We start from the raw sequence: 15,244 nt of genomic DNA, 5'->3' as shown, positions 1-15,244 counted from the left end.
AATCCGTTAACTGCACACCTTTCCCCTTTTTCCAATCACTGCAAAGACTGTTGCGGTGCTTCGGATCATTCTCCTCCTACAATATACAATCTTCATTTCTGTCAACTAACTAACTTTTGGTAGTCAGCACCAAATATTTTTGATAAATGTGATGTTCCTGTCTCTTCTTGTGTATCTCAGTCAAGAAATCCAAGCAAGCTCATTTTTATAGACAGTGCATGAAGGACAAAGGTTCCTTCTACATCTACATCTACATCCATACTCCGCAAGCCACCTGACGGTGTGTGGCGGAGGGTACCCTGAGTACCTCTATCGGTTCTCCCTTCTATTCCAGTCTCGTATTGTACGTGGAAAGAAGGATTGTCGGTATGCTTCTGTGTGGGCTCTAATCTCTCTGATTTTATCCTCATGGTCTCTTCGCGAGATATACGTAGGAGGGAGCAATATACTGCTTGACTCTTCGGTGAAGGTATGTTCTCTAAACTTTAACAAAAGCCCGTACCGAGCTACTGAGCGTCTCTCCTGCAGAGTCTTCCACTGGAGTTTATCTATCATCTCCGTAACGCTTTCGCAATTACTAAATGATCCTGTAACGAAGCGCGCTGCTCTCCGTTGGATCTTCCCTATCTCTTCTATCAACCCTACCTGGTGCGGATCCCACACTGCTGAGCAGTATTCAAGCATTGGGCGAACAAGCGTACTGTAACCTACTTCCTTTGTTGTCGGATTGCATTTCCTTAGGATTCTTCCAATGAATCTCAGTCTGGCATCTGCTTTACCGACGATCATCTTTATATGATCATTCCATTTTAAATCACTCCTAATGAGTACTCCCAGATAATTTATGGAATTAACTGCTTCCAGTTGCTGACCTGCTATTTTGTAGCTAAATGATAAGGGACCTATCTTTCTATGTATTCGCATCACATTACACTTGTCTACATTGAGATTCAATTGCCATTCCGTGCACCATGCGTCAATTCGCTGCAGATCCTCCTGCATTTCAGTACAATTTTCCATTGTTGCAACCTCTCGATACACCACAGCATCATCTGCAAAAAGCCTCAGTGAACTTCCGATGTCATCCACCAGGTCATTTATGTATATTGTGAATAGCAACGGTCCTATGACACTCCCCTGCGGCACACCTGAAATCACTCTTACTTCGGAAGACTTCTCTCCATTGAGAATGACATGCTGCGTTCTGTTATCTAGGAACTCCTCAATCCAATCACACAATTGATCTGATAGTCCGTATGCTCTTACTTTGTTCATTAAACGACTGTGGGGAACTGTGTCAAACGCCTTGCGGAAGTCAAGAAACACGGCATCTACCTGTGAACCCGTGTCTAAGGCCCTCTGAGTCTCGTGGACGAATAGCGCGAGCTGGGTTTCACACGACCGTCTTTTTCGAAACCCATGCTGATTCCTACAGAGTAGATTTCTAGTCTCCAGAAAAGACATTATACTCGAACATAATACGTGTTCCAAAATTCTACAACTGATCGACGTTAGAGATATAGGTCTATAGTTCTGCACATCTGTTCGACGTCCCTTCTTGAAAACGGGGATGACCTGTGCCCTTTTCCAATCCTTTGTAACACTTCGCTCTTCTAGAGACCTACGGTACACCGCTGCAAGAAGGGGGGCAAGTTCCTTCGCGTACTCTGTGTAAAATCGAACTGGTATTCCATCAGGACCAGCGGCCTTTCCTCTTTTGAGCGAATTTAATTGTTTCTCTATCCCTCTGTCGTCTACTTCGATATCTACCATTTTGTCAACTGTGCGACAATCTAGAGAAGGGAGCACAGTGCAGTCTTCCTCTGTGAAACAGCTTTGGAAGAAGACATTTAGTAATTCGGCCTTTAGTCTGTCATCCTCTGTTTCAGTACCATTTTGGTCACAGAGTGTCTGGACATTTTGTTTTGATCCACCTACCGCTTTGACATAGGACCAAAATTTCTTAGGATTTTCTGCCAAGTCAGTACATAGAACTTTACTTTCGAATTCATTGAAAGCCTCTCGCATAGCCCTCCTCACACTGCATTTCGCTAATTTTTGTTTGTCTGCAAGTCTTTGGCTATGTTTATGTTTGCTGTGAAGTTCCCTTTGCTTCCGCAGCAGTTTTCTAACTCGGTTGTTGTACCACGGTGGCTCTTTCCCATCTCTTACGATCTTGCTTGGCTTGTGAAAGAACTAAGGCAGTATCTTTTACCATCTGTTTGTAATGTCCACCACGCTCTTACCTAACAGATTGTACATCTTAATGAGTAGATTATGATGGAAATTTAGATTTTTAAAGGGTCAGGTCCCGTGCCCTGAGATAATTGTTTGGTAATATAGATGACTTTTTACACACACACACACACACACACACACACACACACACACACACACGTGGGTGTGGGTGCTATTTTATTGATCAATATCATTCAGATACCTATTAGTGGACATTACCATGGGGTGTATCAACCTTTTGCCTTTATGATGGCTTGAACTCTGCTGCAGATGCTTTCAATAAGGTATCTGAATGTCTGCAAGGAATGGCAGCCCAATATTCCTCAAGAACTGAAATCAGAGAGGGTAGTGTTGTTTGAGATTGGAATCCAGAGTGAAGTTGCTATTCTAACTAATCATGTGCCCAGTCATCTACCACTTGCCCCTTCCACCTGCACCCAGCTAGCACACAGATAGGTTCCGCCACTAGCTTCCCACCAATGCCCTCCCTGCCTCCTGCCTATCTCCATCCCCTCATCCCATTCCACGCCACACCCCCACCTCAACCCAGTATACTCGCCATGGCCAGTAAAGTGCTGGCAGTTGACTGAACAATGTAGGAGACAGGTAAGGGAGTGTGTGTGTGTGTGTGTGTGTGTGTGTGTGTGTGTGTGTGTGTGTGTGTGTGTGTGTGGTGGGGGGTCGCACGCACTCACCAACCCCCCCCCCCCCTCCCCCCCTCGCCCCTACAGCTAGAAAAAGGCAATCCATTCTGAAAGTTAGCCAAGTTCCATTCCTTTTATTTGTAAACCTATCAATGACACAGTGCTTTGCCTTTTGGTGAGTAGTTTCCCTTATTCCTAAATAATTCATAATTTTCAACCAGAACTTCCCATACATTATTAATCCCAAAGGCATTCCATTGGGTTCAGGTTGGGACTGTAAGCAGGCCAGTTCATGTATGGAATGTTATTGCCCACAAACTGTTGCCTCACAGATTCTGCTTTATGATAGGGTGCACAATCAACAATATTATGAGGAGGATAGACTGCTACTCACTATATAGAGAAGTTGCTGAGTCATACAATAAAGAGACTGCTATACATTTGAGCTTTTAGCCAAAAGGCCTTCTTTGCAAATAGAAAGCATACTCACATTCACGCAAGCATAATCAACACACATATGCCTTTTGTGTGTGTGTGTGTGTGTGTGTGTTTTTTTTTTTCTATTTTTCAAAGTAGGTCTTTTGGCCAAAGAAGTCTCCTCTACATGGTGAGTAACCGCCAACCTTTTCATTATATTATTGTTATTCGATCCTGGATTTTCCATTGTTTGAGATCATCAATGATTACCTCTGAACTGTTCCTCTAATGTACACAGTATGCAAGGCTGTAGAATGTGTTTTTAACCTTCTGCATTTAGTGTTTTCTCAAATGCAATAGTACCACAAGAAACACCTCCACATCTTAACACCACCTGCTCTGTACTTCACTGCTGGTGCTATAGATGACAGCAGGTAACTTTCCCCAGGTATCTGCCAAACCCAAACCCTCCCATTGGATTGCTACAGTATATAGCATGAGTCATCACTCCAACTAACTCATTTCCAGTCATCCACTGTCCAGTGGAGTCACTTTTTATACCACCACAAGCCCCAGCATTAACTACAGAAATGTGTAGCTTGTGAGGAGCTGTCCGGTGATTGTTCTTCACTCTTCTTAACTCCCTATGCACAATCATGGTGGTATCTGGGCTGCCGGTAGCACTTCGGAACTCTTGACTGATTTCTCCTGCTGATTTCATGTGATTTTTTACAACTACACACTGCAATAGTAGATGGTCCTTGTCTGCCACTACATGAGGTCTACCTGGACCTGGCTTAGCTGGGCCTGTTCCTTCACATATCACTTCATCACATCACCTGTTGTCGACTTGGGCAGCTTTAGAAAAGTTTTTACTTTTATACTGGTAGGTCTGCTACTCATGACATACAGTGGTCAATTCCACATTACATTTGGGTGACCACAGTGCGGGTTTAAGGACAAACTGCTTGCGGCGAAAACCTGAGACCTGCACCGAATGTGCCACAACTGTGAGATTTCTGTACAGGATGTGTTACAATTAGTAACAACCACTTGGGCTGACAAGCTGAGAGGGATGCCAGGGGCACCCAACTGAAAAATTTGCGTACAGTACATATTAGTAATAACAGTGAAAACTGAAATGGGCGTAAGTGTACGAGGGAGAAAAGAGGGAGTGGAGGTAGAGGAGGGTGCCAAATGAAAAGTCGCTCATGTGGAAAAATGTTCTTAACTGACTGACCGGATACTTTTTATCAGATAGTGTTTATGTCCCTACTCACTGAAGTTACAGGAATTTCCTATCCCATCAAAGATAGACTTGCATATGAAACAGCAATATAATGCACAGGGTGTATACGTGGACAAGGAAAAAATAAATTCCTGGATTTTTCCCACATTTCACAGATAAAATACACTTTCTCCCAGATGAAAATACACTTTTTCCCTCTTAAGTACCAAGTGAGATGGCACAGTGGCTAGCACACTGGACTCACATTCTGGAGGACGACGGTTCAATCCCGCATCCGGCCATCCTGATTTAGGTTTTCTGTGATTTCTCTAAATCGTTCCAGGCAAATGCCGGGATGATTCCTTTGAAAGGGCATGGCTGACTTCCTTCTCTGTCCTTACCTAATCTGATCGACCAATGACCTCGCTGTCTGGTCTCCTCCCCAAACAATCCAATCCAATCCCTGTTAAGTGACAGTATACTTTCCCTCAGAACTGTAAAACTTATCAATCCTTTAAAGGGTTAAAGGTTTTATGCACTGGCTTGAACCTCTCGGCACATTAGACTATGACTGCGAGCAGAAAAAAAGAAAGGATATTTCATGTGCAGCAACAAGTATGCTGCATATTTTCATATTACAAAAGTATACATTCGAATTCCACCAAATACAGTACGGTAAGTTTCCGAAACTTTGAAATCGAGATTGTGATGTGCTTTTGTAAGCCAATCATAGCTCATATCACGTGATTCTGCCAGCCAGTGAAAGCAGATACTCGGAACATAAAACACATGATGTGGTTAGTCAACAGCATCACTGTTAAGTAACACAAACACACAAGTAGGAAAAGTTAATGGTATAAATTAATATGCAAGGGTTGGAAAAAAAAAAAAAAAAAATAAAAAATAAAAAAAATAAAAAATAAAAAAAATAAAATACACTTTCGCGTATAATACTGGTCTCAAAGATCAATTAGTCACCAGAAAAGCTAAGTGTTCACTTATAAATTGGTCTTCTCTCACGTGTGTTACACTTTAGGATACATCACACAAATATGTAAGTAAAATTTTTAATAATGAAATAAATGTCTGGTCTTCTGGGCTCAAAATTTTTCTATGTGGCTGATCCTCAAAGTAAGTTTTAAATGAAAGTCAGACACACTGATTTAAGAAATTCATCGCACATCCTCATACACAACATAATTAATCTTGCGTAAATGGAAATTTATATTGAAAGTGACGCTTTTTAAACCACCAATCACAATATTTTCCCTCAAGCTATTAGAAACAGGTTCATTTCAGCAGTTGCCATTGACCACCAAACAACAGGAAATGCTGTGTGTGCGCAGCTATGATGACGTAGGAAGCCTGTATGTTTGTACGTTTAAAGCATTAAGAGATCTAACATTACGTCATAAAAGAAACAGAACATCAGATGATACTCCAAGAACATCAGAATTTTGTAAACCATCCTAAAATACATAATTTGGCTTAAAGTGCACATTTGTATGTCAAGATTCACAATGAAGTAGGCCCCAACCTATTAAGAGTTTCAGTGTGGTTTTCGGGATGTAATTTTTCTTGGAGTACCAGTACTGCATTATCTCGTGTTTGGTTCTTTATTGCAGCATAATGCCATACATTCAAAACGATGAAAATGTGTGCTTGAAATTTAGGAAACAGTTGAAACTAACCAATAGTGTAGAATGAAACAATTTGTTTCAAATAAATTGGCTGCCTCAGCAGAAAAGATTAATAACAGCCAAATTTCTTTAGCAAACAGACGAAAATAACTTCATTGTTCTGCAAAGCGATTAATGTTTGACTGTCAAAAACCTAGAAATAAAATAAAATAAAAATACTGAAACTAATACCGCATTTTAGCCTTCCATAATTATGCAAATATATTTTAATACAATTGATGGCTCCCGGCCACAGAAATCCATTTTGTTTTCATTTGACGCGAGAGCTATAAACAAAGAGGAAACAGCAAAATCACTAAATGTAAACAACACATGCCAGAAAAGTTTTCTGGGTACCATCTGGCTTACTGCTACAGCTGATACAGCCAACAGGCACACTTCAAGTAGCCATAAGCAGGAGAATGTACTGTTCATACGTGACTCAACTGTACAGGCGCATGAGCCCACTGACAACTGTTCTAACGAAGCTAATGTAAACAGTTGTGACGTCATACTCATCCAAGCAGTTTGTTGTTATGAAACGAATTTTGCTGTTGGCAGATGCTTGTGTGTGCAGTGTGTTTTGTTGTAAATGGAGCATTTCCTTTGCAACTTAAGTTTTACTATATTTTTTCTCTTGCTTATGTTCTACTGCTGCAGTCAAATTCTGCAACAGCGGGATACAGTAATATTCTTTGTTAGATATCAGTTCTTATCAGTCAAAATTACAAAAATTTAACTGAAAATTGAAACACTGAAAAATTCCCAGAATTCTAAAAAATTCCTGTGCTTTTCCCGGTTTTCTCCCGGACGAAAAAATTCCTGGGTTTCTCCCATTTGTTCCGGGTCGTATACACCCTGATATACTACCCATACTGCAATAATTGTGGACGTTTCTTTTTAGGTTCAACAACTAATCAGCACTCTAGACATGTTTATGGCTACCACTAAACAGTGCCTAACCAAAACATTAATTACTTGACCACTGCACAGGCTACACACTGTGCCACCAATTACTTCAAAAGCTGCATCAAAACCCATGCCATCTGGATACCTCCTCAACACCAACACCCCCATCGCCCCATTTGAACTGAGTAGGTAGGAATGACCCCTGTAGCACTATCCTCCATTTCTGCATCCCCACTACTCTGTTATTCAGACACTGCACTTCTCTTCCTGCTCTCATCTCTTTCTCTTGTATCTCTCTACTCTGTTATGCGACTTATCAGAATTGACCTGTACCCATATTTTGCCAATATGATTGAGAGATATTTCTCTTAGTTCTCAACAGTTCCACATGCCCTGATTGCCCTGCCCCCCCCCCCCCCCCCCTCTCTCGGCACACAAAAAAAACCCTCTCCCAGCTGCCACAATCCTTTCCTCTCCCATAAGGTTACAATATTTTCTGGTTTGTTAGGTGTGTGTATGTAACACAAATTCATCTGTAGATAAATTGATGTATTTTCTGATTGTCTTTTGTATCATGGACATCTATTACACTAATATAACCAGGGTTTCCCCAAGTTTCCCCAAATGAAATTCCCTTATATTTCCCTGATTTCCAGACAAGTTTTAGCATTTTTCCCTGACAAATTTTTGAGATCTCAAGTTGACAAAAAAATGTAAGGACTTCTGCATTTCTAAATGTGTGACTAAAAATCTTAAGTACTAACATCAACATCTTGTGTAATAAACTGTTTTTCGATGGAGAAAGCAAGCCAAATGGTATATATGTTTCATTACGACCACTGATGTTATTTTATTTCAATACAGTGAAACACATTTGGTGACAAAAATACACATTTCATTGGAGTCGCAAGACATTTAAAATACCTTCACTGCTTTCAGAAATAACCTCAGGAGAAAGTAGACCTCTTGAAAGAAATGTATATGATGGGGAACAATTGCGTAAACCAACAGTATAGGTGACCACCAATAAAATGTTGTTTCTACTATGTTTGTTACTGTCAGTTATTATTAACTGTGATATGTATATTATTCTACAGGTGTCGTGTGATTTTTCTTTCAAGAAATACATGAGTACAGAGCATATAAACTGCCAGCAACCGCCACGATTTTCTTCTTCTTATCATCCGTACTTTCTAAAATATAAACCACTTTTGAAGTGCCCAGATGTACTAGAATAAATAAAATGTCTATAAAACGCCACACTGTACTATGTACTTCCTGTGAGACAGTCGCAATTCCTGAAATCAATCGCCTGTGGCCTCTGGTCTGCCAAGGAGCACTACAGTCCTGGGTCCATGGATAAATCATGAAAATCTACTGCATTACACCACACACACAGACAGACCCAGCCTGTGGGCAGGTCAGTGAGACTAGATCTGACTGGCAGCGCCCGCACATTATTGGGAAACTATGGACTTCAGATCGGCAGGCCCAATCCGTTAGAGATACCCACAGAAATGGCCTGTGCTTTTGGCCTGCCATGGAAGTCCACTCATGTGGCCAGCTATTCACATGTCACAGACATCATGTTGATGAAATCAGACTGCAGTGATCACCCACACAACATATAACTTGCACAAATATTCTGAGAATCAATACTAATGAGGATAGGTAGCAACTCCCCATAAAGATGATCGCTGAACTGAGACAGGCACGTAGAAAAGACAATCACACTCTCATAACTAAATTTTTGGCCATAGCCTTTGTCAGAAAACGAGAGTGCACACACATTCGCACAATCACTCAAACTTAACTCGTGCACACATGAGCATTGTCTCCGGCAGCTGCATCAACAATCTCTGAGAATCAGATCCAAACAAACCACTCCTCATGCCTCCCTGGCTCTCATCTGCAGCTGTTAGGCTAGAAGCAAGTAATGGCAACACTAACTGCAAGCTGAGGGGATGGGTGGAAAGGGGAGAAGCAGAGAGCAGGGAGGCAGAGCACATACTCCGCTGCACCCAGCCAGTGATGAAGTATGACATCTCAGTAAACAAACAATTTTATCTACTGAGACAAAAATAAGATTTTTCCCAATATTTTTTTAAGATTCTCCTGAGGTGTTTGGAATTCCCTGATATTTCCCTGATTTCCAGAACTTGTGGCAACCTTGATAACATTTGATTGAAGTTGACTAAATCCGTTTTGAGAGAATGTAATTAACTTGAGCTGAAATTTTTTCTTTGTTTAACTTTCAGGCTAAGTTTCAGTTATTTTTGTACTGACAACTCACACTTCTGAAAAAATATTATCTATGAAGGAATAATGAAATTGAAGCATGCATGATAAAACAATGATAAGATTTATTTACAAAATAAAACACACTACATTCACCATGAAATAATATGAAATTATTTTTACATTAATGACACTCCTTTGGTAATGGGGATTCCCTTGGAAATATTGGAAAAAAAGTAACTACTGCACTGTCAAATCCAAGAAGTGGACAACACACTGAAATAGCATATGGAGACAGTAAAACAAATCTGATATACTGATAATACCAATGATAAGTAAGAGTTTAAACTTACCAGAGTATCTCTTCTCATGAACATGTGCTACACTGATGTCACCAAAGATCTTCTCTCCATCCATTGAATCAGGCCAATATTTTGCACACTTTGTTTTACTATACTCTTCCAAATTTGTAAGCATCAAAATCAGTTCTAAATGTTGTTCCCATATCATCCGCCAAAAATCGCATACGGTGTTGTCCATTGGCCCTGAGATGTACACAAAATATAATAATATTACTGTCTAACTTTGGTAACACTATTTAACTACACATAAAGCACAGTGAAAAATTGATAACATCAGAGGTTCATGTGCATTTTAGAAAACTGTGAGAGAGAAAATTACTTGCAATGCACACTACTTCAGTTACTTTCTAAAATCTATATAAGTAAACATCTTACAAATCAATCTCTCTCATATTTCACATACTTTTCTTCATCAATATGCATCACATCTTTTTCCAGTCTCCACTGAAATAAATATTACACTAATAGCCAAAGTGGAAAATGGAAATGCTGTTTAGTAGCTTACATACACTGATCAGCAGAACATTATGATCACCTACCTAATAACCAGTATGTCCACCTTTGGCACAATAACAACAATGACAAGTTGTGGCATGGAATCAGTGAGCTCTCAGTAGGTCGCTGGATTGAGTTGGCACCATATCTGCACATGCAAATCACCTAATTCCCTTAAATTCTGGGGAGGGCACAATGAGCCCTGATGCCATGTTCAATAACATGCCAGATGTGTTCAATCGTATTCACATCTGGCGAGATAGAGGGCCAACAGGTCAACTGGAACTCACTACTATGCTCCCCTGAACAACTTCATCACACTCCTGGCATTGTAACATGGTGCATTATCTTAATGTGAAATGCCACTGCCATAGGTCAACATGATCATCTTGAAAGGGTGTATGTGGTCTGCAACCAGTGTACAACATTCCTTGGCCATCATGGTGCCTTGCACCTGCTACATTGGAACCATGGATGTCTATGTGAATGTTCCCAAGATCACAACGGAGCTGCTGCCAGTTTGTCTCCGTCCCACAGTACAGGTGTCAAGGAGCTGCTTCCTTGGAAGACGGATTCGGCGCTCCCGTTGGCATGCTGAAGAAGGCATCGGGATTCATCAGAACATGCAACACTCTGGCACTGCATCACTGTCCAGTGCCAATGATCGTATGCCCATTTCAACCATAACTGCCACTGACATTGTGGTGTTAACACTGGCACACACATGGGTCGTCACCTGCCGAGGCCCATCATTAGGAGTGTTCAGTGCACTGTGTGTTCAGACACACTTGTTCTCTGTCCAACAGTCTGATCTTAGTTCCGCCACAGTTCACCACCTGTCCTGTTTTGCCAGTCTGCCCAGCCTATGACGTACGACATCTGTAATGAAGGGTGGCTGTTCAATCCCACGACGTCTGGACGTAGTTTCACCTTGATTTCACCATGTGTTTCTTTAACACCTGACAAGGCATGCCGTTTCTGAAGTGCTCATGCTGAGCCTCCAGGCCATCACATCTGCCCACTATCAAACTACACTACTGGCCATCAAAACTGCTACACCAAGAAGAAATGCAGATGATAAACGAGTATTCATTGGACAAATATATTATACTAGAACTGACATGTGATTACATTTTCACGCAATTTGGGTGCATAGATCCTGAGAAATCTGTACCCAGAACAACCACCTCTGGCCGTAATAATGGCCTTGATACGCCTGGGCATTGAGTCAAACAGAGCTTGGATGGCGTGTACGGGTACAGCTGCCCACTGCCCATGCAGCTTCAACACGATACCACAGTTCATCAAGAGTAGTGATTGGCGTATTGTAATGAGCCACGTGCTCGGCCACCATTGACCAGATATTTTCAATTGGTGATAGATCTGGAGAATATGCTGGCCAGGGCAGCAGTCAAACATTTTCTGTATCCAGATAATCCCGTACAGGACCTGCAACATGCGGTCATGCATTATCCTGCTGAAATGTAGGGTTTCGCAGGGATCGAATGAAGGGTAGAGCCACAGGTCGTAACACATCTGAAATGTAACGTCCACCGTTCAAAGTGCCGTCAATGTGAACAAGAGGTGACCAAGACATGTAACAAATGGCACCCCATATCACCACGCCGGGTGATACGCCAGTATGTCGAGGACGAATACATGCTACCAATGTGCGTTCACCGCGATGTTGCCAAACACAGATTCAACCATCATTAAGCTGTAAACAGAACCTGGATTCACCCGAAAAAATGACATTTTGCCATTCTTGCACCCAGGTTCGTCATTGAGTACACCATCGCAAGTGCTCCTGTCTGTGATGCAGTGTCAAGGGGAACCGCAGCCATGGTCTCTGAGCTGATAGTCCATGCTGCTGCAAGTGTCATCAAACTGTTCATGCAGATGGTTGTCTTGAAAACGTCCCCATCTGTTGACTCAGGAATGGAGATGTGGCTGCACGATCTGTTACAGCCATGCAGATAAGATGCCTGTCATCTTGACTGCTAGTGATACAAGGCATTCCGTATTACCCCCCTGAACCCACTGATTCCATATTCTGCTAACAGTCATTTGATCTCAAGCAGCAATGTCCCGATACAATAAACTGCAATCGCGATTTGGGGGGGAGGGGGGGGGGGCGAAGAAGAAGAAGAGATCAAATGGCCAGAAATTTGTTCTAAGGGAGTTATACCAACTTGAAGGTGGAGACAATAGATCTTTGACAGCATTGACTGAAAGCAGACACAAGAACACACAAAACAGGTTTGAATGTTCTTTCTGCACTAGTTTTTAGTGGAACTGTGGCAGCAAACCATCAAAATGGGTTCAGCCACAATGTGTGGGTGCAGATTATTGGCGACTGCCTCGTGGGACCACTCATTCTTCTACTATGCCTTACACACGAGGTATATCTGCACTTTCTGGAGGTGAACATGCCTCCCCTGCTGCAACATGTGCCTTTCATAGTACGTAGGTAATGTTCTACTACATGATAGAGCTCCATGTAATTTTCACATTTCCGTACTGAGACATCTCGACAACATCTACCCCAACCACACACTGCAGCCGAATCGGTGACCATGTTGTGCTGCCCCCATGCTAGTACAACAGTAGTATGAACAGAACATTCCCACTTGCCTGGTGTGATCTTGTGTTTGCTTTTAATCACTTAAATATACACTGTCAAAGATCTTTGGTCTCCACCTTCAAATGGTGTACCTCCCTTGCAATGGATTTCAGACCCTATGTCCACATGACCTTTTCTGCTCTTTACCCTTTCAGGGATTCCTGCAGTTTGTCTCCATTTAGCAAAAATCACCCGGCAGACAACATTCAACTTGCAGTTTCCCAAGTTACACATGACACACTGATGACAAACTTGTGGGGCTACTTCCTAAAATCACATATGAATGATAAGTTTTTATTTGTAACTGACATACTAAGTGTGAGCACTAATGTAATAATTTTTAAATGTCTTATATCATGAACAACAAAGAAGTATATCATAAATATGTTAATGCAAAGTTTTGGTGGAATGTAAATCATTTTAAGGGTAAAGATAACATGTCACAGAATACTAGAAGCACTCAGTCACTAAAAGATACATAAACAAGACAAAGAACTCTGCTAGCTTATGGATGACTCCTATTTAGAACTACATAGTACACATACACATACATACATACATAAACTCACACCTGTACAATTTTGCCGGTAGTTTAGGTGTGTGTGTGTGTGTGTGTGTGTGTGTGTGTGTGTGTGTGTGTGTGAGAGAGAGAGAGAGAGAGAGAGAGAGAGAGAGAGAGAGAGAGAGAGAGAGAGAGAGAGAGAGAGAGAGAGAGCAGCTTAAAAGAACTGTTTTGGGGGGGAGGAGGGGGGGGGGGGCAGAGTGCAAAAGTTTCAGAGTAGTAGTAGTAATAGTAGTAGTAGTTACAGAATGTCGTATGTCGTTAACATTCCTTAATGGACTCTACACAGCTTACAGTCATTAGACAAGACTGATTTGAACTTACCCTGAGCACAGATGAACTTCTTTCTTTCTTTGTAGCCTACAACAAAATTTGCATTGATATAATCTGAACCTACTATACTATCAATCTGAGAAAGGCGAACTCTTGTCTGATCATAAGCTTTTATATCTGGATACCGATTCTTGTACATGTTCTCCCTAGCTTCTGAATTTCTTGTTGTTCTGTCAGCAAATCTATCTGGAAGAAGCTGAAATATAAAAACCAATATTTAAATCATCACTTAAATCTGTAAAGTTTCAAATTAGATCTATAACAATTTTTCCATTAAACAAGTAGGAATTTGAGGAAGGGTGGGTGCGCGCGCGCGCCCACACACACACACACACACACACACACACACACACACACACACAACTCAATTAACGGTTAAAAGAAATTGCACAGGGGAAAGAAATACAAAAGTTTCTCCTTTTAAACTCAGGCATGTAGTCCTGGGGGATTTTTACACGAATTCTTAGCAAAGTAACAAGGACTGAATTTTTTTACATGATCAGAGATCATCAAATGGGATGCTCCATGCTTCAAAATGACGTCTTCTACAGAGAACTTTGCAATTTCTGGAGCTTCGGCAATTGGCACAGATTTGGTGACAGCACAGCAGGTGAGGTTGGCAGTGCAAGATTGGTACTAGATGCTCCGGAGGTAACTGCAGCATGGACTTCCATCATTGAGACTCCTTACGGTGATTTACATAGTGCCTTTCATTTGACTGATGAAGTCGTCCATTCATAAGGTGTATGACTCTCCAGACTTGGCATGTAGTAATTCAATGGAAACGTCTTGATCGCTTACATAACATCTAACAGATCGGTAGAGACCCGACCAGTGATACCTCTGTCTAGATTTGCCACAATCCCAGGTGGCCAGATGTAGAAGTATCATGAAAATACTTCAGAATTGCCAGCCGCAGATGAGCTGGGGTGACAAACAACCACTTCTGACTTCTACAGTTTTCAGCAACACTGGATCAACCCTCTGTTAAGAAACAATGTCATTTAATGCAGCAATGACAGATTTCATCCACACTGCTGTGTTCTGCTAAAGAATTCCATGAAAGGCAGTCAGTATCTTTGTGTTTGTGCCTGTTTCTGCATACTATCATCATGATGTACTCCTGAAGTCTCAGTGCCCAATCTGCCATCTTGAAGGGTTCATACACATTAGTCAGCCAGCACAGACAATGAGATCCCTCACCAACAGTGAAGAGTTTGCCAAATAATACAGGTGCATCATGCTGAGGGCCAAAACAACTGCAAGGCACACTTTCTCAGTTATAAAGTTGTTCATCTCAAACTTGGAGAATACTATGGGAGTATAAGCTATCACCTTTCTAGTACCTTCATGAAATTGTACTAGAACTGCCCCTATCCTGAAGGGATAGTGCCAGTTCTGTCTCTGCATTCTCATCATTATTTTATTTATATTTATCGTATGGTAATACAGACACATTAGAAAGAAACAGACAAATCACTAATATAACAAACTTCAATAATTGCAAACAAACATC

General features: G+C 41.4%; 1 protein-coding gene across 1 annotated transcript in view; it reads right to left on the bottom strand.

Moving 5' to 3' along the window:
- Window positions 1-15,244, bottom strand: part of LOC126299594 (tyrosine-protein phosphatase 69D) — a 365,347-nt gene that overhangs the window by 94,809 nt on the left and 255,294 nt on the right. The window contains exons 16-17 of the mRNA XM_049991615.1: window positions 13,720-13,924; window positions 9,707-9,898 (exon numbers count right to left, since the gene is read on the bottom strand). Coding sequence (XP_049847572.1) covers window positions 9,707-9,898; window positions 13,720-13,924 — 397 coding nt within the window. The remainder of the gene's footprint in view (window positions 1-9,706; window positions 9,899-13,719; window positions 13,925-15,244) is intronic.

Source organism: Schistocerca gregaria, chromosome X (assembly GCF_023897955.1).
Source record: "Schistocerca gregaria isolate iqSchGreg1 chromosome X, iqSchGreg1.2, whole genome shotgun sequence".
In the NCBI taxonomy this organism is placed as follows: Eukaryota; Metazoa; Arthropoda; class Insecta; order Orthoptera; family Acrididae; genus Schistocerca; species Schistocerca gregaria.
Note: the sequence above shows the minus strand (reverse complement) of the source record. Positions and strands in the feature narration are given on the sequence as shown.